The sequence below is a fragment of the Vombatus ursinus genome, unplaced genomic scaffold, assembly GCF_900497805.2.
Source record: "Vombatus ursinus unplaced genomic scaffold, bare-nosed wombat genome assembly UNPS02009132.1, whole genome shotgun sequence".
Lineage (NCBI taxonomy): Eukaryota > Metazoa > Chordata > Mammalia > Diprotodontia > Vombatidae > Vombatus > Vombatus ursinus.
Genome location: NW_020948910.1, coordinates 1,739,234 through 1,760,508, shown reverse-complemented (window position 1 = coordinate 1,760,508; position 21,275 = coordinate 1,739,234). Strand labels below are relative to the sequence as shown.

General features: G+C 38.2%; 1 protein-coding gene across 2 annotated transcripts in view; it reads right to left on the bottom strand.

Annotated features, from left to right (window-relative positions):
- SHPRH (SNF2 histone linker PHD RING helicase) overlaps nucleotides 1–19,542 on the bottom strand; it is a 116,962-nt gene extending 97,420 nt beyond the window's left edge. For both annotated transcript variants that reach the window (XR_003568152.1, XM_027850653.1), the window contains exons 1-3: nucleotides 19,465–19,542; nucleotides 4,587–5,272; nucleotides 1,292–1,421 (exon numbers count right to left, since the gene is read on the bottom strand). Coding sequence is in view for 1 of the 2 variants with exons in the window: in XM_027850653.1 (XP_027706454.1) it covers nucleotides 1,292–1,421; nucleotides 4,587–5,240 (784 nt within the window). In the remaining variant the exon portion in view is untranslated. The remainder of the gene's footprint in view (nucleotides 1–1,291; nucleotides 1,422–4,586; nucleotides 5,273–19,464) is intronic.
- Nucleotides 19,543–21,275: the final 1,733 nt, after the last annotated feature.

Sequence of the window (21,275 nt, the reverse complement as noted above, 5' to 3'; positions counted from 1 at the left end):
GCAGGACTTGGGAGTCAGGAAGATCTTATTTCAAATTCAAATTCTCACTAGTTATGTGACCCTGGGCAAGTCATTTAACCTCTGTCCTCCTCAGTTTCATCATCTATAAAATGGAGATAATAATAATCTATAAAATGGGGATAATAGTAATGTTGTGAGGATCAAATAAGCTAACACATGTAAAATATTTTGAAAACCTTAATGTGCTACAAAAATGCTAATTACACTATTGTGTAATAGCCTCCAATTTGGTCTTTTTGCCTCAAGTCTCACCTCCCCCCATCCATCCTCCACGCAGCTGTCAAAGTGATTTTCTTTTAATATAGATTTGACCAGGTCATTCTCCTACATCAATAATTCTCAATTGCCTCTAAGATAAACTCCAGTGATTCCTTATTGCCTTGAGGATCAGATATAATATCCTCTTTTAAAGTCCTTCACAATCTGGCCCCAACTTCTCTCTCCAGTTTTATTACACATTACTCTTCATTCTGATCTCCACAGGCCAGCCACACCAGCCTTCTCCTTGTTCCTCATATGTGGTACTCCAGCACCCATCTCCATGCCTTTGTGCTACCATCACGCCTGTGTGGAATGTGCTCTTTCCTCACCTGTGCCTCACAGAATCCCAAGACACAGGCCAAGAACCAACGTTTACACACTTTTCCTAACCCTAAATCCCTCTCAACTGCTTAACAGTGTCATCCCTCTCTAACTAACTTGTATTTATTTGAGATTTACTGTGTATGTCTGTGTGTGTAAATCCACCTACACACATACATATATAAGTATATGTATGTTTGGGGGTTTTGTGTGTGTACATATGTATATATATGTATGTATGTACCTGTTGTCTCCCCCTCTAGAATGCAAGCTCCTTGAGAGTAAGAATAATTTCATTTGTTCTATTTGTTCCTCCAGCACTAGTAAAATGCCTCACTCACAGCAGATGTCTAATAAATGCTTGTTAATTAAGACAAAAGGTAGACTTTATTTAACGTCAAAAAAAAATGTCTTTTACCTCCCTGCTCTACAACTAAGCTTAGATTTAAATGAGAGGTCACCAATCAGTCTCTTCCATTCTTCCTATTTCCAAGTTACTCTCTAGTAACCAAATATTACTAACAAACATAAGGTGATTTCAATTCCCATTATTAATTTTGCCTAAAGTGATTCAATATAGTTAGTTATTAAACTACTATTATTAAAGTTTTGCTTAACATAGTTCTTACAAAACTAAAATATTGGCAAGTAGTAATAGTTCAAATACAGATTTTTAGATAGAAATTACCTGGAATTATAAAGTTGTAAAACTTTTCCATTAATTTCTGGATCAGCTGATTGGCCTTTTTTATTCTTCCACTTCCATCACTGAGAAAATCAGGCTTGGCTAAGCCAGCTTCCAAGAGATATATTCCAACCTACAGAAACATATTCACCAGTAATATAAAAAGTTCGGAATTTACCAATATTTAAAAAGGCATTACGGGAAAAGAGGAAAACGTACTCAATGAACATGACTGTTCTTTTGTATCATTTTTCAATGAAAATCTCAACACTGCTTTGTGTAATTATGTTAGATATAGTACCTATTGTATATATACTAATATGTAATATTCTCTTTACAGTAAATATCAATGTGTACACATACACAGATATTTTCCCACTAAAATGGGAAACATCTAAATATCTATCCTGTCCTTGGAACTTTTCATTATCTTTAAAGCTCTTAATACAACAAGAACAACAAAGCTCTTACATTCATTCACTAAAAAAGGATGACTCATCCAGAATTACACAGAAGTTAGTGACAAAGTAATTAAAATCTAACATTTCTAACTTTTTTCTTTCAGCAATTCCTCAATTTTGAATCAAGGCTACTATTTTATGTTTTTGAGAACTCCAGGGGAAATATACAAAAAAATGAAGAGGAAATTTAGGATTTCCTTTCCTTTCCAGTATTTATTTTGGGACCTATGCAATTTTTATCTAAAAGAAAAAAGGAAGGCAGCTATTGTGCTCCCATTTCAATATTACTATTTATTACAGAGGGACAGGTAGGTGGCACAGTGGATAAAGTGTGGGGTCTGGAGTCAGGAAAACTCATCTTCATGAGTTCAAATCGGGCCTCAGACACTTACTAGTTGTGTGAGCTTGGGCAAGTCACTTAAGCCTGTTTGCCTCAGTTCCTCATCTGTAAAATGAGGAAGAGAAAGAAATGGCAAATCACTCCAGTATCTTTGCCAAGAAAACCCCAAATGGGGTCACAAAGTGTTGGACACGAGTGAAACAACTGAACAACAACATTTAATACAGAATGTTAGTACACTGGGATGTCAACAAGCTTTCATCTCCATCAATGGGGGTGGAAAGAAAAGAAAGATGGATGTTAGATTCTTGTAGGAAAGCCAGCTGACTTACCATTCTGGAATCTATCTAGTCTGGGTTAGAAACAAAGGGAAGCATCTGGGCATTTATTTTTTTACTGGTAATCTACCCAACTTGAAATAGAGAATTTTTCTGTTCTTCTCTTTATTTTCAATGTAACTGATCTCATTTGCTGCCTCTGTTTCAACCCAGAACCTCGTTACTGTGGTTATGACCGTTCCCTGATTAGTGATCTTGACTGCTCTCTTGGAATAACTGTTTGACTTTAATTTTCTTAAACCAGAACTGTGCTCTCACATTAATTAACTAGACCAGAAAGCCTCATGAAGAAAAATGGAAAATGTCAGCAAAAGGAGATAGAGAAGTACTGGTTAATTCTTCTATCTCTCTATCCCAGCCAGAGGGGCAGCAGCTTGTTGCTTGTTTAAATCAAAACTGTCTGACCAGAAAAGAAAAAACGCTTGACAAATACTTTGGGTTACTTTTCCAAATGAGAAAAAATGGGATAAGAGATATGGTAATTAATGCAAGGAAAACTTCTTTCTTAACTTTCTTCTCAAAGTACTTATGAAGAAATATATGGAAGTGAAAATACTTTTGTAAATATGGTACAGTAATTATAGAGGCTGCATAGTACAACATAGGAATTAAGGTTTTAAGTATTGCTCTAATACTCAATAGCCATACGACCTTGGGCAAGTTAAGTAATCCTTCAGGCTCAAAGTTCTCGACTGTAAATGGGGATAATAAATATGTACACTAACTATCTTACAGGGTTGTTGTGGGCAAAGTACTTAGTACACTGCAAAACATTATGTTAAAATGTGAGCCATCAACATAATGACAATAGGTAGTTAGTATAGTTATTATAATAGAGATGAAGAAGATTAGGCACAGAGAAAACTAAATTCAGTAAAATGAAGGACAAAGTCAAGAACCAAAGGGATCATTGTGTTTACAAGCCACTAATTTTCCTTATAAATGTTATAAATAATAAGTAAAATGTTACTTTTAAAATTAACAAGTAAAAAAAGTTTTTTTTTAAAAACCGCAGAAGACACACTCCTGTTACAAGAATAAATTCTTGTACTTTCAGAGGCTAAGAAATGACTAATGGATGATGGAAACCATTTTAGTATTTTCTACCTTAAAAAAATAGGATCCATCCTAATATTTGTGTACATTTTTTGTTAGGAACTCAGTGAGTTTTCACTTTGATTTGTTTTTATAGAAAGTACAAGATATCACTGTGATAAAAGTTTTGCACTGGCCAGGATTAGTGACAATTATTTGCATTTTTATGATACTCTTCTTTTGGAGAGCCTAAAGAGAATATGAACTTTAGTCAAAATATCCCATAAATCTTTAACACTACCCAAAAAATCCCAAACATATTAGATTTCAAGAGAGTAAATGCTTGTATAGACAGTTTGATAAGATAGAAAGAACAATGAATTAGAAATCAGGAAAACTGGATTCTAAACTTGAATGCTCTGCATTCTCTCTAGCTGTCCTCTCTGCCCAGAATGCTCCTACTCCTCATCTCCCCTATGGCTTCTCTGGTTTCCTTCAAGTCCCAGCTAAAATCTCATTCGCTGGGCCACCTCCAGTTGCCCTGATGAATATCTGGCCACTGGACCCAGATGGCGCTGGAGGAGAAAGTGAGGCTGGAGACCTTGAAGAGCCCTCCCTCACTCAAATCAAAGTCAACTGCAAGTCATGTCATCAACTCCCTGATGTCATGGTCTTCTTCGAGAACGAAGGACAAACATAACAACAAAATCTCATCTCCTGTATAGGAAGCCTTTCAAAACCCCTCTTAATTCTAATGCCTTCTCTCTCTTAATTAGTTCCTACTTATATATAGATTCTTTGTACATACATGTCTTCTTGTTCTCTCCCCTATTAGAGTGTGAGCTGGGACTGTCTTTTGCTTCTTTTTGTATCCCCAGAGCTTAGTACAGTGCCTGGCACATAGTAGCCATTTAATAAATGTTTATTGACCTTAGGAAATTAAGTCTCTTAACCTTGTGTGCTTCACTTTCTTCACATATTAAATTAGGGTCTTGACTAGAGATTATCTCTAAGGTCCTTTCCAGCAATAATATTCTATGAAATTTAGTTTATGCAAGGTTTTCATATCTTTTTTTAACCCATAAAAACTTATTGTTAAGTTAAGATAAATTGTTATTGAGCACCTTGATGGTTTGAATCCCTTCAGGTCTGTGATAAAGTTCTATTATTTTCTTCTTTTGCAGCCATCTCAGATCTTCTAACATTTCATTACTGAAGGAGGATTCCACCAAAATACTCTTTTCAGAAACACTGTCAGGCTCTTCAAGTCCTTCTTGTTGGTTTTCCACCTCTTTACACTTTGGATGAACAGAGATCTGCAACTGATCACTTGAATCTGCTGTCATTAAAGTAAACTTTCTTTCATGAAAACTTTCAATTAAAATCTCCTCAGCAAGAAGCTGTAGAGTTAGCTCACCTAAAAATGCTTTCCAGGAATTAGTTAGGTGATAAGGCGAAATGACAATATTTAATTTGACAAATAAAGACGGCAAAATACAGGCAGTTTCCTCTTCCTCTGTTAATGAACTCCCTGACTTGGAACATCTTTTTTTGGTCTTGTGTTCTTCTTCTTCCTCTGGACTATCATCATCTATAACAATTAAAGGGATAGATGAGGAACTTGGGCCTGGGACAGGTTCTTCATCATCATCATCATCATCATCATCATCAAGGATAATCACGTCATGTTTTCGGTCTTCGTGCATATTCCAACGGAGTTGTCGCTGCTTCTCCTCATCCACCCTGACTGGAGGGGCACGCTTCCGTCGACTGCTCATTCTGAAGGTTCTTCAGGTGAGCAACACAAAACCTAAAAAACAAACATAACAGGTAATAATAGTTTCATTCCAGCAAAAGATTTAGATTATGAGTATGTTGTTATATAAAAAATGTAACAAGAACTCTTCCATGCTCATAATCTAGTCTCTGTTAGAAAAAAGCAAGAGGTTTTTTAAAAGTCAGAAGTACTACTAGCAAAGATATAAAATATAACTAATATAGTAAATACTTTTTAGAATTTAAATGTATTTTAATATATAAATTTAGTCAAATCATTTTGATTAAAATAATAAAATCCCTACCAAATAAGAACAACTTGAGGAATGCAATTTTCTCAAAGACTTGTGAAAAGCTTGTTTGTGGTAATGGGCCATTCCTTTTCCCATCACTTAAAAACAAAAAACAAGTAAACAACAAAAACAAAAACTTCAATCCCCAAAATATTTCATGTCAGTCTTAAAAGGCATCCAAAATCCTCCTCAACCCAATACTAAATTTATAAAAACTAAACAAAAGTCCAAAACCTTATCTTCTTGCTAGAAGGGATAACTAGGTAAGGAATGAAGTGATTAGCAAGGAATGAGACTTTAAAAAAAAAATCAACCAACACTTAAGTGCTGTAGGTATCAAAGCAACCAAAGTGACTCCATTTTATAAAATCCTTCCACATCTTGTCCCTGGTCCTTATGTACTCCAGGGTCCTGTACCCTTCTTACTAACAAATATGGCAACTTCTCTCCCAAACCATGGAATGTTTTAAAAGTATGCTGTCTGATACCCATGAGACAGACTGAGGCCACCTGTAAAGTCCCTTGCTTCTTTACTCCCGTATATAAAAGATCATCTCCACAACCTGTAGACCCTCTTAATCATAGTCTCATATGGACTGCCCATGCATGAATACTCCGGGTGATTGCTATTTGTTGAACCCCATTAAGTTGTTCTAATTTCCTTCAAACTTCGGTATCTAGACTGGAATCTAGATATGTGCCTATATTGATAGTAACCCATTGTTTCCAGTTCTGCTTATCAACCAGCGTTAGGGGGAGGCATCACACAGTCTGCAGCTTTTATATAACCTGCTATCTAGCATGTATCCCCACCTGTTAGCATCATCTCCTACCTGTTAAACATTATGTACAGGCAATTGCGGAAGAGCTGAAATGCAATGGCCCATCCCCTTTGCTTGAAATGGACCTATCTAAATTGTCTTTATCTCATTATGAAAGTTATCAATAAAAGCTGGCTCCATCTTGAAACCCTTGCTTAGCTCCAGTGACCAGTCCATCAATGTGAAATTTTTAATAAACTCTTCTAATTCTCTTTAGCTCTGCCTCATTAATCAAGATGAAAGCTGGAACAACGAATTTTCCTTTTAACACCTACGCATACAAAGTATAGTATTAGGTATTAGGGACATACAAAATTTTTTTTTTTTTGGCTAGGCAATGGGGTTAAGTGACTTGCCCAGGGTCATACAGCTAGTAAGTGTTATGCATCTGAGGCCGGACTTGAGCTCAGGTCCTCCTGAATCCAGGGCCAGTATTCTATCCACTGCGCCACCTACATACAAATTTCTAACTCCCCACCTATTATAAGTTACAATCTAACAGAGCAATATGGTAGGTACAGTGGAGAAAGCACTGGTGCTGGAGTCAGAAGACATGAGATACCCAGCCAGTTACTATCCGGGCAGCCCCTCTTACTTTTTGCCTCATCTGTACAATAAAAAGATTGGATTAGATGACAGCTAAGGTCCCTTTCAGTTCTGAGTCTATGATCTAATGAACTCAGGGAATAAAACATTCACAGATAATTAGAGTATAAAGCAAGGAACAGGCAGGTGTCTTAGAAGACTACAGGGGTCAGTTAATGTTAAGTGACCAGGGTCACACAACCAGTAATGTATCGGAGGCAGAATGTGAACAAAGTACAACGTGAAGTCAAAGAAAGAAAAGGTAAGTTAATTGACAAAGAATTTGGGAAAGACTACAGAGAGAAGGTGGCATCTGAATAGGGCTTTAAAGGTTGGGTTTAGTCAGTCTAGGAAGAGGGAAAAGCAATTATTAAGTGCCTATTATATGCCAAGCACTGTACTAAGTGCTGAGTGTATGGGTGTTCAAGGAGGACTAGCATCTCTGGCCTGAGGGCCTGCCAAGCCCTTTTAGAGCTGTTCATCCACCTTTGGTGTTCACCTGGCATTCAACTCTCACCTGTAGAAGCTGTAACAGGTGCAGTGGCCACAGGCTAGTAAGTCATTTCAGCAGACAGGCTAAACCAGGTTGAGAGTAACTTAAAGGGCACAAACCCCTTAGTGAGATAGTGGAGTATTTACCCTATGCACGTGAAGACTTCCTCCCAGCAGAATGTCCAGAAGGGAACAATTTGTTCTAACGGCCATGAAAGTAGTTGAAGCAGAGCTGTGAAGTGCTGAGAGCTTGGTTAGGCATCAATTGCATCCTGGGGCAATAGATAGTCCTCCTGACTTTTGTCTTGCCATTGAAGTTCAGTGATTCCGCAAGACAAAGTGAAGCTGATGACTTTGTGTAACTCTGCCTCACTTAAATCCAATTCACCCAGGAATCAAGATATCACCCTCTTTGAAAATGAAGGACAAACAACAACAACTAAGTGCTGGAGACAAAAATACAAACAAGCAAGATTTTACCCTAGCCTTGAGGAGCTTACAGTGTAAAGAGAGAAGGCAACAAATAAAAGGGAGGTAATACTGGGGGTGGGGAGGGAGATGCAAACTCTATGGCATCCTGATCAGGGGGTTCTGATAAAGGTCAGGCAAAAGTTCACTTATCAGAGCCCATAGTCCCAGGAACAGTCTGAGTTGTAGTGGCAAGTTAGACAGGGAAGGTGACCAGGTTTGGAAATAAACATAACAGAGAAAAAGGAAATTTCAGGGTATGTTTAGGGAACAGAGAGTAGTCCAGTTTGGTAGAAGAATAGTGTATGTGGAGGAGAATAATATAAGCCTGGAAAGAGAGGATGAAAAATTGGGGAAAGTTTTGAATGCAAGGGCAAAGGAATATGAATTTTATTTAGGAAGTAATGTGGAATCACTGAATATTTTTAAATAGCAGAGTGATATGACCAGCTCTATGTTTCAGGTACTGTTCTTCCCCTCCTTTCCTCCCCTCATGCTTATGAAGCAGTTTAGGGCAGAAGAAGGAAGAAAAAGAACTTATTAAAAAAAAAAGAGTTAAATCAATTGGTAAAGGATGTAAAATAGTGTCTTGTTCATAAATAAACAATCTGATGCCTGAACTAGGAAAACAACTCTCATTTAATTAAAAACTGCTAAAATATGTATGTAAAGAAACATAGCCATTACACGGAAGTTGAGCAATTTGGGGCAGATAATGAATTCAGGCATAACTATAAAGGTTTGTGACCTTATAAATGATACAGGGTGATGTTTCATTTGTATATGAATAGTTTGTATAAAAGGGCAGAGAAAGAACTTTTATTTATTAAAAACTGGAAAAATGTGATTGTGAAGAAGGACAGTTTCAACAAGGACTCAGAATGAGATGCTGGGCCATGTTGAAAACAGATAAAATAGCTAGATTTGCAGGACACTGTGGTCCCTTGGATCTTTTACATGTAATTATTTTAAGACTATGCTAAAATTTTTAAAATGAGAAATGATATAACAATTTTGAAGACCAAGTGATATTAAATATGGAATATTGATTTCACAGGGGAAATTTAATGAGTTGTTACCTCAAAAGTGAAAGGTTCTGTTCATTTTGCTCTTCATTATTTCATGCACGTTTTTCTAAAATCAATGAGGTCATCATTTCTTATAGCACAGTAGTATTCCATCACAATCATATACCACAACTTGTTCAGCCAATCAATGGGCATCCCTGCATTTTCCAGTTCTTTGTCACCACAAAGTAAACTGCTATAAACAGTTTTAGAACATATAGATTCTTTTCCTTTTTCCCTAATCATCTCTGGAAATAGACCAAGTAGTGGTATTGCTGGGTCAAAGGAATAGATAGTTTAATAACTCTCTGGGCAGAATTCTAGATTGCTCTTCAAATAATGAAGACAGAAATGAACAGAACCAAGAAAACATTGTATACATTAACAGCAATATTGTTTTAAGAGTGATTTTGAGTGAATAAATTATTTTGTCTATTATTAATACCCAAATTAATTACAAAGGGCATATGAAGATACTATCTGCATTCAGAGAAAGAACTGATAAACAGAAGTATATAAAGAATCATTTTACACACATATACACACACACACACACACACACACACACACCCTATTTGTATCTAATGGTAGACATCTGTAGGGTGGGGGGGATGGAAGAAAAAAGGGGGGGAAGAAATTAACATGATAATTTTCTTGTATATTTAAAAGGAATAGCAAGTTGTGCATAGTAGATTTACACTTTCATGTGCAAACATCTTTTTTTAATGTACTATGTTATGGAAATGCTTGTTTTATTCGTGAAAGGTTAGTCAGTTCCAGAAGGCTTTGATTTAAGCCACTGAGGGTAAAGGAAACTAAGGCTGGTGTGAAAAGACTCTAGAAGCAGGCAGAATATGAAGACTCGGCAGAAGATTAACAAGGAGCTGTTTGAAGACAGCACCATGGAGAACAGTCAACTGACAAGAAGGCTTATGCTCTTAGTTTCTGATGGGCTGAATGAAGAGTTAACTTCCAGTTATTTCCTTTCTGTGACACCTAGAGCTTAGGAGAGGTGAAACTTCTCAGAAGTAAATACCTGTTGTTTTTTGCTCACCCACTCTGGTTTGTGACAAAGGGAAGGGAAAAGAGAGTTATGCAGGAGGTTTAATTAGACAGCGCAGATGCTAGGTTTGTGTGCCTTGATCTGAGAGTCAATTGAACTGTTTTCTGTTTGCTGCCATTTGACTGGACAGCAGTACAACATCCTGGTGAGTGAATAGCTGGGTTTGTCTTTATATGCCAGAGAGAGTCAGCCTGATGAGCTCTGCAATTCTCAGTCTTAAAGGAATGTTAACTAAGCCAATAGAGTAAGACTTTTCTAATAATCATTTAAACGTAACTATGAGCTGAAAGAGCTTGTAAAGGTTACATCCGTTTGAGACTAGAAGAAAAGAATTGCCCAGATGAGAACAGTTAGGACTAGCAGGCAAGCTGTTAGCAGAAAAGAGACTTCAAGAGGTGCAGATGCTCTTGAATGGATCACTGAAACCAAAGTCAGCAGTCCCTAGCTAGTTGTCCTAGGCATATTGGTTTTCCTCCATCATGTGCTTCACTGCTAGGTTCTTGTAAGTGTATATCTACTTTCCCCCAAAGATATTAGGTGCAGAGGTGGGAGAGTGACCCAAGTTTATATATAGATTGTAATGTACATTAATATTTTTCTTTAATATGTGGGTACGAGAGTTGGTAGTATTATTTCTTTTGTCTTATTAATTAAATGGTTACATTTAAAATCTAAAAGTATCATCATTGTGAGTGGCTGTTTACTTCTCTTTTTATAGAAATAGCTTGTCTTCTGTTTATAGCTAACATCTAAATGTTTATTTACAAACCATTAATACACATATATACACACATATGTGTATATTTGTAATATATATGTACACACATATGGGGGAGAGAGATTCATATGGATATGTATCTATGTTTGCCTAATGGCTCGCAAATTAATCAAAAGAGCTTTAAACTGACATGGAAGGAAGAGGGAGAAAACTGCTTACATATATCTACCACAGAATACGTAAAAATTCAGAAAAATATGAGACAAAATTTTAAGCAAGGAGTCAGTGATAAAATGCATGGCTTCAGATGCTTAAATACAAATCCATAAAGCATGTATTACAAACAAGGAGTACTGGAGATACTAATACAAGGAGACAAATTTGACCTCATCTGGCATTAAGATTTGGTGAGATGGTAGCCATTACTTCCTTATTTAAAAGGAACAGGACAGGCAAAGGGGCTGGGAATGGAATAGTACTGAATATTATAAAGATATACTAATGTACTGAAAACCGGAAGATCAATTATAGCAGAGAATGTCTGAGTGAAAATCAATACAGGCAGAAAGAGAAGCAATACTGTTGTCAGAGTATAACACTGACCATATGGACAGAATGAAGAAAATGATGATGAATGGGATAGCTAAGTAGCATAGTGGATAGAGCACTGACCCTGGAGTCAGGAGGGCCTGAGTTCAAATTGGACTTCAGACACTGACACTTATTAGCAGTGTGATCCTGGGCAAGTCACTTAATCCCAATTTCCTTACCCCCCCAAAATTATGATGAATTCAGGAAATAGAGCATAGGTTGGTATGGTGGCATGATTACTGAAGTTATACAAGACTTGTTTGTCTCAGGGAGCTTTCTCTAAGTAATTTTCTGAAATAACTTCATCTTTTAAGAGATAGTAGAATCAATGAGAATTGCTAATCTAGACCTCATTTTTGCCAAGAAGAAGAAACCGGTTACTAAAGTGCAAGTAACAGGAATTAGATGGGAGAAGAGAGCACTGAATCTTAGAGTTTATGATGGGGGAGGAGAAAGCTGGGAATGATATGATTGCTCTCCTAAAATCTAGGTATAGCCAAAAAAAAAAAATTAGTCAACAATCATTTCTGATTTATGTTTTATTGTTAATAGCTAGGCACTGTGCTAAACAATGGGGATCAAAAGAAAAAAAAAATCCCAGACCTGAAGGAGCTTACATTGTTTAACAGGAGAGAACACACACACACACACGCGCGTGCGCGTGCGGTACAGTCAGAGTAGATAGAAAGTAACTTTAGAGTGGACAAGACTGCTGTGGGTATTGGGAATGGACTCCTAAAGCATTTGATCTCAGGCTTAAAGGAAGGAGGGGTTTCTAAAAGGCAGAGGTGACCAGCAAGAGCATTATGGGGAAGGGGAAGAGTGGGGTATAGTGCAAAGGCCTGAAGCCTAGATATGGAGCATACTAGGTGAAAAACTGCAAACAGGCCAATATCGGTAGACCATAGGGTATGTGGAGGGGAGTAATATGTACAATTTCAAATGGAAAGATACAATTTAAAGGGAAGATAGGAACCTGTAGCTTAAAATTATATGCCCTCAGATTCTACCCAAACTGTCCCTATTGCTCACATACTACATTTTAGGTCCAAGGCTCAGATAGCATTTCTAGCAAATTTGCCAATGATTCAAAGCCAGGGAGGATGGTTATCAATACACTGTATGAGTGAGTAAATATTTAAAAGGAAAAAAAAAAGAAAAAAAAAAAAACCTTGGCAGGCTAAAACACTGCACCAAATCTTTTAGGATGTGTATATGTATATGTATGTATGTATGTAAATTGAGTAAATGTAAAATCTTATGCTTAGATTTTAAAAATCTATTCAACAAGTATAAGATGGGGGAAGTGCAGCTAGATAGATTGTCTATAAAAAACTTTAGTAAGTTAAAAGTGTTATGGCAGCCAAAAAAGCAAATGGTTTTTGTTATGGTTGGTTTGCTTTTTGGTGGGGGAGCATTAAGAAAGGCAGCGTAGGGACTTCTAATAAAAATGACAGTATGAAAGCTTACAGCTACACAATAATTTTATAAACAATGGAAAAAACATTTTATCCATTATTAGATTTCTTTTTTTCCCCCCAACATAATCCTCCCTGGGTCACAGCTCTAACAAGCTGTAGTGGCCTCTCATATACCTTCTAGCTTGAAAGTTATGATATCACAATGCTATGACAGCTGTGTAACCTAATGCAAGTAAATTACTAAACTCAGTGTCAGTCCCCTCATCTGTAAAATTGGAGTTAATAATAACAACACCTATGTGTATTAACAATCACACAACATACCAATCATATGATTGCCGTGAGGATCAAATGATCTTATATATGTAAAGTAATTTGCAAATCTTAAAGCACTACATAATGTAAGCTATTATTAACTGATGCAAAGCAAAGTAAGCTGAAACAGAGGAAGAATTCAAACAATGACAATAATGTAAAAGAAAATATTAGAAGAATGAACAAAATGCAATGAACAAAAACTGAAACTGAACACTGCATAATTATACTTAACCATGACTGCCCTGAGAGAAGAATTGAAAAATGGCCTCTTTTCCTTCATTGCAGAAAGGATTATCAATATGGAATTTTATAATACCGATAGCCATGGTGGTCATGCTGCTTAGTTTTGCTAAACTGTTTTTTTTTTCCTCCTGCCTCTTTTGAGGAGGGGCTCTCAGGAAAAACAATGTAGAAAGTGGTACTTGAATGGATCCTTGAAGGGAACTAGGCAGAAGAAGCAGAGGTGAACAGTACCTTGCTTATTTTAACTTGTAAGTTAACAACCTTAAGTGTTTACTGTGTTCCAGGTACTGTGCTAGGCACTAGGGTACAGAGGAAGACAAAAACATGGTTCTTGATTTCACGGAACCCCTTTTATATTCTAATGGAGGAGACAACATGCAAACAACTAGTTATATTGAAGATGTAAACAGCATAAAGGCGAGGTAATCTCAGGGAATGGGGCAGAGGTTGAGGGGAGGGGTTGAGATCAGGAAATACAGGTGAGGAGGGAGAGCATTCCAGTTATGGGGGACCATAAGTGAAAAGGCAAGAGATAAGGAGATACAGTACCACGTGCAAGGGAAAGCAAGGAGGACAGTGTCAACTATATCTCATTTTATATGGAGAAAAGTAAAAAGTAAAAAGTAAAAGTAAAAGTAAAAAAACCAGAAAGGTAGGAAAGGATCATGTTATGAAGGGCTATAAAGGCCATACAGGATTTGATATTTGATCAGGGTAAGAGAGGGCAGTAATAGCAAGCCATAGAGTTTATTGATTAGGTCAGAACTGTACTTTAGGAAGATTACTTTGACAGCTGAGTATATAATGAGGTTGAAATCCAGGCTGTAGAAGGTCTAGAAGAGAATGAGATGAGAGGAAGTAGAGGCACCAATTGTAGGGTTTCTCAAGGAGTTTACCTACAAAAGGAAGGAGAGATATAGAATGAAAGCTAGCAGGGATGGTAGGATCAAGTGAGGGTTTTTTTTTTAAACAATAGGCATTTTTGTAGGCAGCAGGGAAGCAGCCAGTACTCAGAGAGAAATGGAAGATTAGTGAGAGTGGGAACCATAGAGGAGGAAATCTGCTGGAGATGATTTGATGATATGGGAGTAAGAGTGAATGTGAAGGGGTTTGCCTTGGCAAGGATAACAGCCATTTTGTGCAGAACCAAGGTGGAGAAGGAGATAGCAGGGGAAGATGCCAGTGATTTAAGATGAGTGAATGAAGAAAAGGGAACTCTCCTTAAGTGGTCTCATTTTTTTCAATGAAATATGAGACTAGGTTCTCTGCTGAGAGGGTGGGATAAGGGAGTGACATGTAAGGCTTGAGGAGAGATGAAAAGGTTTGGAAAACCTACTGTGATATAATGTTTTCATAGAAGCTCCAAAGAAGGATTAATATTCTATGGCAGGCCTGCATAACATAAGGCCAAGAGCTACTCGCATCCTGCCAAACTGGCCTGCAGGTGGTATGCTGTGCAGGGGTTGTTTTACATCCTCAATATTTTACTTGGGGTGGGCCAAAAGAGGGCGGGCTGAATGTTGTGCAAGCTTGATCTATGGTCTATACTAAGGTTGCAGGTATGGTTTGGATCACTGGGAATTCCTGTACATTGAGTAGAAGCTTGATGATAATCAATGAATGCAACTTTTTAAGTTACTCTTAACTGTTTTTCTGATATGATGAAGGAGTTGGGAATCTTTAGGCTTAATAGGGTTGGGGGTAGGATAACTACCTTCAAATTTTTGAATGACTAACATGTGGAAAAAGGATTAGACTTGTTAGTTTGACCCAAAAAGGCAGAAATAAGAACAAGAACTAATGTGCAAAAAAGCAAATATCTGCTCAACATAAAGAAAAACTTTAACAATTAGAACTATCCAGAAGTGGAATGAACTGCCACAAATGGCAATGGGTTCTTCCTCATTGGAAGTCCTGAAGCAGGACTGTATAACTGTTTGTCAGATTGTTGTTGTTTGTCCTTCGTTCTCGAAGAGGACCAGGACATCAGGGAGATGATGATATGACTTGCAATTGACTGATTTGAGTGAAGGAGGGCTGTGCAAAGTCACCAGCCTTTCTCCTCCAGAGCCATCTGGGTCCAGTGGCCAGATATTGATCAGGGTGACTGGAGATGGCCCAGGATGCAGAGAGAGACCTTGGCCCTTTTAAGCTAAGACCTTAAGGTTAGGTAAGAAGTGAGGCAAAGAATGGCCTCTTTTACCTGGTCAAAAAAAAAAAAAATCTGTCCAGGAGGGGAAGATTCTCAGGGTTTCTGGCCAAAACAGAAACAATTGCTATTTACATTCACTTTGAGCCACCAGAGTCAATGACCATATGAGTTTTGGACTGGGACCTATTGTTGGCCAATCAATGAGAGCCAGGGTGATTTGGGTTTAAGGCATGGTCCTTAAAAGACATCTAGCCCACTCCAAGATATCTTGAGAGGTTTCAATGACCCAACTTTATATTCCTTTGCACACAGCACCCCCTGGTAAGGGTATGATTCTCTAGGTGGACAGAGGGAGAGAAGGGAGGGAGAGAAGAAGGGAAGGAGGAAGGGAAGTAAGAAGGGATAGAGGGAAAGAAGGAAAGAAGAAGCTCTAAGAGTTCTAATCACACCTGTGCTGAAAGGTTTTGATTTGGGGTGGGGGTTAAGAGCAAGTAAATTATTTTTGTAGCTAGGCCCTGATCAATGACAGCAAATTCCTTATGAACATGACTGTAATCTAGCACCTGCCAAGGGCTTAAGACATCAAAATACTTGAAAGTAATAAACTAATAAACACATCAACTACCTATCTATTCTTGTAGATTCTCCAAATTCTCTCTATGTCTTAAAAGAAGGGGCAGTTAGGTGGTTCAGGGAATAGAGTACCAGGCCTAAAGTCAGGAAGACTCACCCTCCTGAGATGAAATGTGGCCTCAGACACTTAGTAGCTCTGTTACCTTAGGCAAGTCACTTAACCCTGTTTGCCTCAGTTCCTCACTTGAAAAATGAGCTGGAAAAAGAAATGGCAAATCATTACAATATTTCCGCCAAGAAAACCCCAAATAGGGTCACGAAACAACTGAACAACAAAATTAAAAGTAGATCATTAGAAAAGTAAGGAATCTGGAACTGTCTCCTTTCCCCCCTCTCCCCACTTTAAAATTCCTTCATCAAGTTACAATCTAGGCATTTGGATAGCATTTCTGTATCTTCTGCAGTCAACTCCAGTTTGAGTCTAGTTTTTTAAAAAAGTTTATCTGTAAACATTTTTTCTTTTGTCAGTAAAGGAAAACTATGTAACACAATGTGTCTTCCTTTTTAATTTAACTGCCAAGAAATTCTAGAGTGCAATTCAGAGCTCCGTTGTTAACAGTTTAATATAGGTACTAATGCTCCACATTCTTTTCTATCCCTAATTGTTTTACTGACATCCTGTTTAAAATGAAAACCAATTCAAATCCTTTTGGAAGAGGGTAGTATCGAACTCTTAAGTAAATAAAAAGATTCTGAACCAGTCATCAAGGTTTCAGAAGTGAACTTTACTTTATTAAGGTTAAGTCCACACAAAAACACATTATCTTCCCTTTTACATGAACTGCTCTGTTTATTTGGAAGTGAGTTTTCTAGTACTCCCCAAAACTGGAGAAATGCAAACTGCTGAGTTCAAGTTCTCACAATAAACATTTTCATCAATAAATGAAATGACAATAATATCTGCTGATCTGATAACCAACAAAGTACTCTGTACCAAGAGGGTCTGGCTCTGAAAAGTCTTCACCATACTAGGGATGGAGAGGGATTAATTTTTCCCTCGTCAGAGGTTGGCCAAATTCTAACTCAATCCCAGGGGTATGAACAAAAGTCAAGTGTAGGGTTTGGTATAGATAGACCAGGATGGGAGAAGGTGTTGCAATTCAAATTTGTATAAAGTTTAAATGCCCAATATAGCCCTAGTTCACATGACTAACTTGGGTTCATTTAAAGAAGATTTCAGGGTCTCAGATCAAAACAGATCATGATTCCTCTCATCTGAAAGCAGGTCTGAGTCATGAAGTCAATCCCACAACTGATCCAGGAGCCATATTAGGTTTTTTAGATACTTCAGACAAACACAAACCCAGGGATAGAAAGGACAGATCCTACCAGTCTAAGTTTTCATCCCTCCATAATATGTTTTGGATTAGAGAAATGATTATGTATTCTACTTTTATAACACCCCAGTGTGCTTCAAAATATATAAAAAATGATAGATTCCCAAATAATTATATTTTAACTAGTCAATCTTAAAAAAATACAATACATATATGCCATTGAAGTACTTACTTTTAGGAAAGAAACTCAGAATGATCTAACCATGGTGAGGTCTGAATCTAAGCCTCAAATCAGGAAACATCAGATTTTCTTTTGAAAAAATGTAAATCTTCAGCCCTGACATCAAATTGATGATTGAACTTAACACTGCACCCACAGGAAAGACAAAACTACTAAAAGAGCTAAAAATGGTTTCCTAGCTCTGACCCTGTTTAATCTTGATTCAATCATTTCAATCTTTCTGTGTCTCTATTTGTACATCAGTTTTTTTTTTAAAAAAGAATACTTAATTTTGCTCTACTTTTGTGGAATGTTGGGAAAATTAAAGAGAGAAAAGACCTTTGAATTTCTTCTGAGCCATAAAGGCACTAAATGGAAGGTTTCACTGTTACGCACAGTAGAGTACACTCAGTTGTGGTCTAATCTCCATTGAGGTAGGGTAACAATATTCACTGTCATTTGAGAAGTGCCAGTGTAAGCAATGTATTTGATTTCTACTTCAAAGAATGTAAAGAAGGAAAACATACAAGGAGACACTCAAAAACATCTCACCTTTAAAGATCACGCTGGTCTAAAATAAATTTAAGCCATTACGTTAAGATAAAATGTTAATCTTTTTTTCCCATAAAAGAAAATAGAAAGGGGAAAGGAAGAGAAATCACTTTTAAATGCACAGTACTAGTCGTCCGTAATTCTTGGGATAGGCTTAACAAACACCATATTTCAGTTACTTGTATTACAGTAGATTAACCAAGGAAAGTGATCTCGCATCTAAAACTTAAGATTTCGATGTATCATGTAAAAAATCTGATCTTTAATGAGGTTTCTGAAACAACCATTGATTTAAAACAATACTAAATTACTTTATTTCCACTTTGGCCATTTCTACTCTTCCACTGGCTGTAACCAAAGTTACCTATACTGATTCGGAAAAGTTTTTATGATGAGTTAAGAACATTAAGAACTGTCTCCAGTCTTTCACCATTCTATACTGGTGCTTTTAATACTTCCAGTGAAAGTCACAAATAAAGTTAATCACTACCTACGGGGAAAAAAAAAGTAACCAAATCCAGTATTTCCATCTTGCTGAATACAGCAAGTGCCATCGGTAGTGGGATTACAACTCTGATAAGCAGTATATACTTTAACTATAACAACCATCAGGTAAATAAATACAGGGGTTTGGGGGGAAAAACATTTTTTCCTTTTCAATAAATCCATCAACTCCAAGGGAGCATATAAAAAGCACAATATTCCCGAAAGTTCAGATGAGTTTAATTGGACACCAAGAACTGCTTTCAGATAAGAAAGACTGTTTGGGGCCTAAGTCTCTTCTTTATCTAGACACAGCACAGAATAATTGCCCATTTGGCTGTCAAACTCCAGCCCAGACTAAGCAGCAGTATGTCCTCAAGATAGTAGAGACTCACAGTTTCCTGCGGGATCGCAATATATGTCAAGGCTATCTGCCAACAATGCAATCGCCTATAAAGGCTGTAAGGCTTTTTAAAGCCCCAGTACTCCCCCTGGGGTGGTTTAAAAAGCAAAAGCAAAACAAAAGCCTTGTCTCGGCGGGTTCCCCCCCACTCCCCGTCCCCGTCCCCGCCACGGAAAAGCTCTTTAGGCAGTTCCTTCCACAAACCCCACCTAGCCCTAAGGAAAAAAAGGTACCAGGGGTAGTAAGGCTTGGGAGTGGGGTGATGGATGCTGCGGGCAGCTGCGGGGATGCAGGACGCCGGCCTCCCCCCCCCCCACTCCGCGTTCTCGAGGCCGCTCCGGGCACCAGCAGCCCCCGCCGTTTTCGGTCCGAAAGAGATGCCTCGCCTTCCCCTGGACCCCCGGCCGCCATCGCCAGGTAACCTACCTAAAAGTGTCGGCGGCGCCGCGTCGCTCTCCTCTCCCAGGCTCTCCAGCCGCCCTGGGCCGCTCCGAGCACCGGGGCTGCGGGGAGGAGCTGGCGGCCGGGAGGATCTCCAAGCCCGTTCGGCCGGGTTGTCGCTTGTTGGGGCAGCTGGGCTCGCGCCCCACGGACTTCCACGGGGCGCGTGGGGTCGGGAGGTCGAGGAGAGCGCGCGCGTCAGGGAGAAGCCGCGGCGGCTCCACCTTCCATCACTCGGACCACCTACCTCCCTTCATCCCGCCCCCTCTCGGCTTCTCGTCAGCCTTCTGCGCAAGTGCCAGCTAGAGGTAAAGGGGCGGGGGTGGGGGGGAGAAAAGAGGGCTAGTCTCGCGAGAGGACGTTCGTCGCAGAAGGGACGATGGGATGGGGAAGGCTGTGGAGTGGGCGGGGCTTCTTAGGGACTGACGCGCCTTGTGTAAATTACAAGCCCACAAGTTTGGGAAACCTTGTTCTGTCGCAAGTTATTCGTTTTCTGGAGCAATGACTTGTTAGATCCTGATGGAAGTTTCCCCTTGATCTAGTCTTTTAAAAGAATGAGTTGGGATGTGATAATAACCATTCTAATTTCTATAATGCTTTAAAGTTTACAAAGAGTTCATTTTGTAGCAATAGTTCTGTGAGATTAGCTAGTGCAAAGAAAAACTTTCCCCTTTTAAAAGAATGTCTTTGGAAATAATAATCATTCCCATTTCTATAGTGTTTTAAAGTTTACAAAGAGTTCATTTTGTAACAATAGTCCTGTGAGATTAGCTAGTGCAAGGAAAAACTTTCCCCTTTTAAAAGAATGTCTTTGGAAATAATAACCATTCCCATTTCAATAGTGTTTTAAAGTTTACAAAGTGTTTATTTTGGTACAGCAGCTCTGGGAACACCTGGTCAAATTCAGGAAGGCTTAAGCTCAAATGTGGCCTCACACACTAGCTGTGTGACCCTAGGCAAGTCACTTAACCTCTGTTTAACTCAGTTTCCTCATCTGTAAACTGGGGGTAAGAATAGCACCTATCTCCCAGGATTGTTGTGAGGATGAAATCAAATAATAATTGTAAAGTGCTTAACACAGTAAGCACTATATAAAGATTAGCTGTTGTTGAGATTAACTGGTACAAGGAAATTTTTTCCCTGATCTATTCTTTTAAAAGAATGGCTTGGAAAATGATAATAACCATTCCCATTTCTATCGTGCTTTAAAGTTTACAAAGTGTTTCGCTGTGTAACAATAGCTCTGTGAGATTAGCTGATGCAAGGATTTTCTATCTATTTTACAGATGAGGTAACTGAAATACCTAGGGGGAGAAATGGGTACTCACCCAAAGCTAATATGTATGTGTGAGGGAAAGTCTCTAACCTAGTACCATATCTCATAGAATCTTAGGATCACAGATATAGAGCTGGAAGGAATCTTAGAGACCCTGACCCCCATCCCCAGTGGTAGAATTCATCTTGGGACTGTAATTTCTCATAAATCTGAGGAAAGGTATTCATAGCTATTGTACAAATACTCATAGACTCACAATTGGAAGGAACTTCGGAGGTTATAGACCAACCTGTACTTTACCAATGCCTCTAAAACACTTCAACAAATGGTCTTCTGGCCTTTGTTTGACAACCTACAGAGGGAGATGCTACCAACACAGCCCAATATCTCTTTTGGTTAATTCTAATTATTAGAAAACATTATCCTTGTAGCAAACTTCTTGAGGGGACTGTAAAGTTCATTAGGTTTGTCCCAGAGAGAATTGTGTCTCTTACCACACAGGAAAAACTGAATGTTTCCT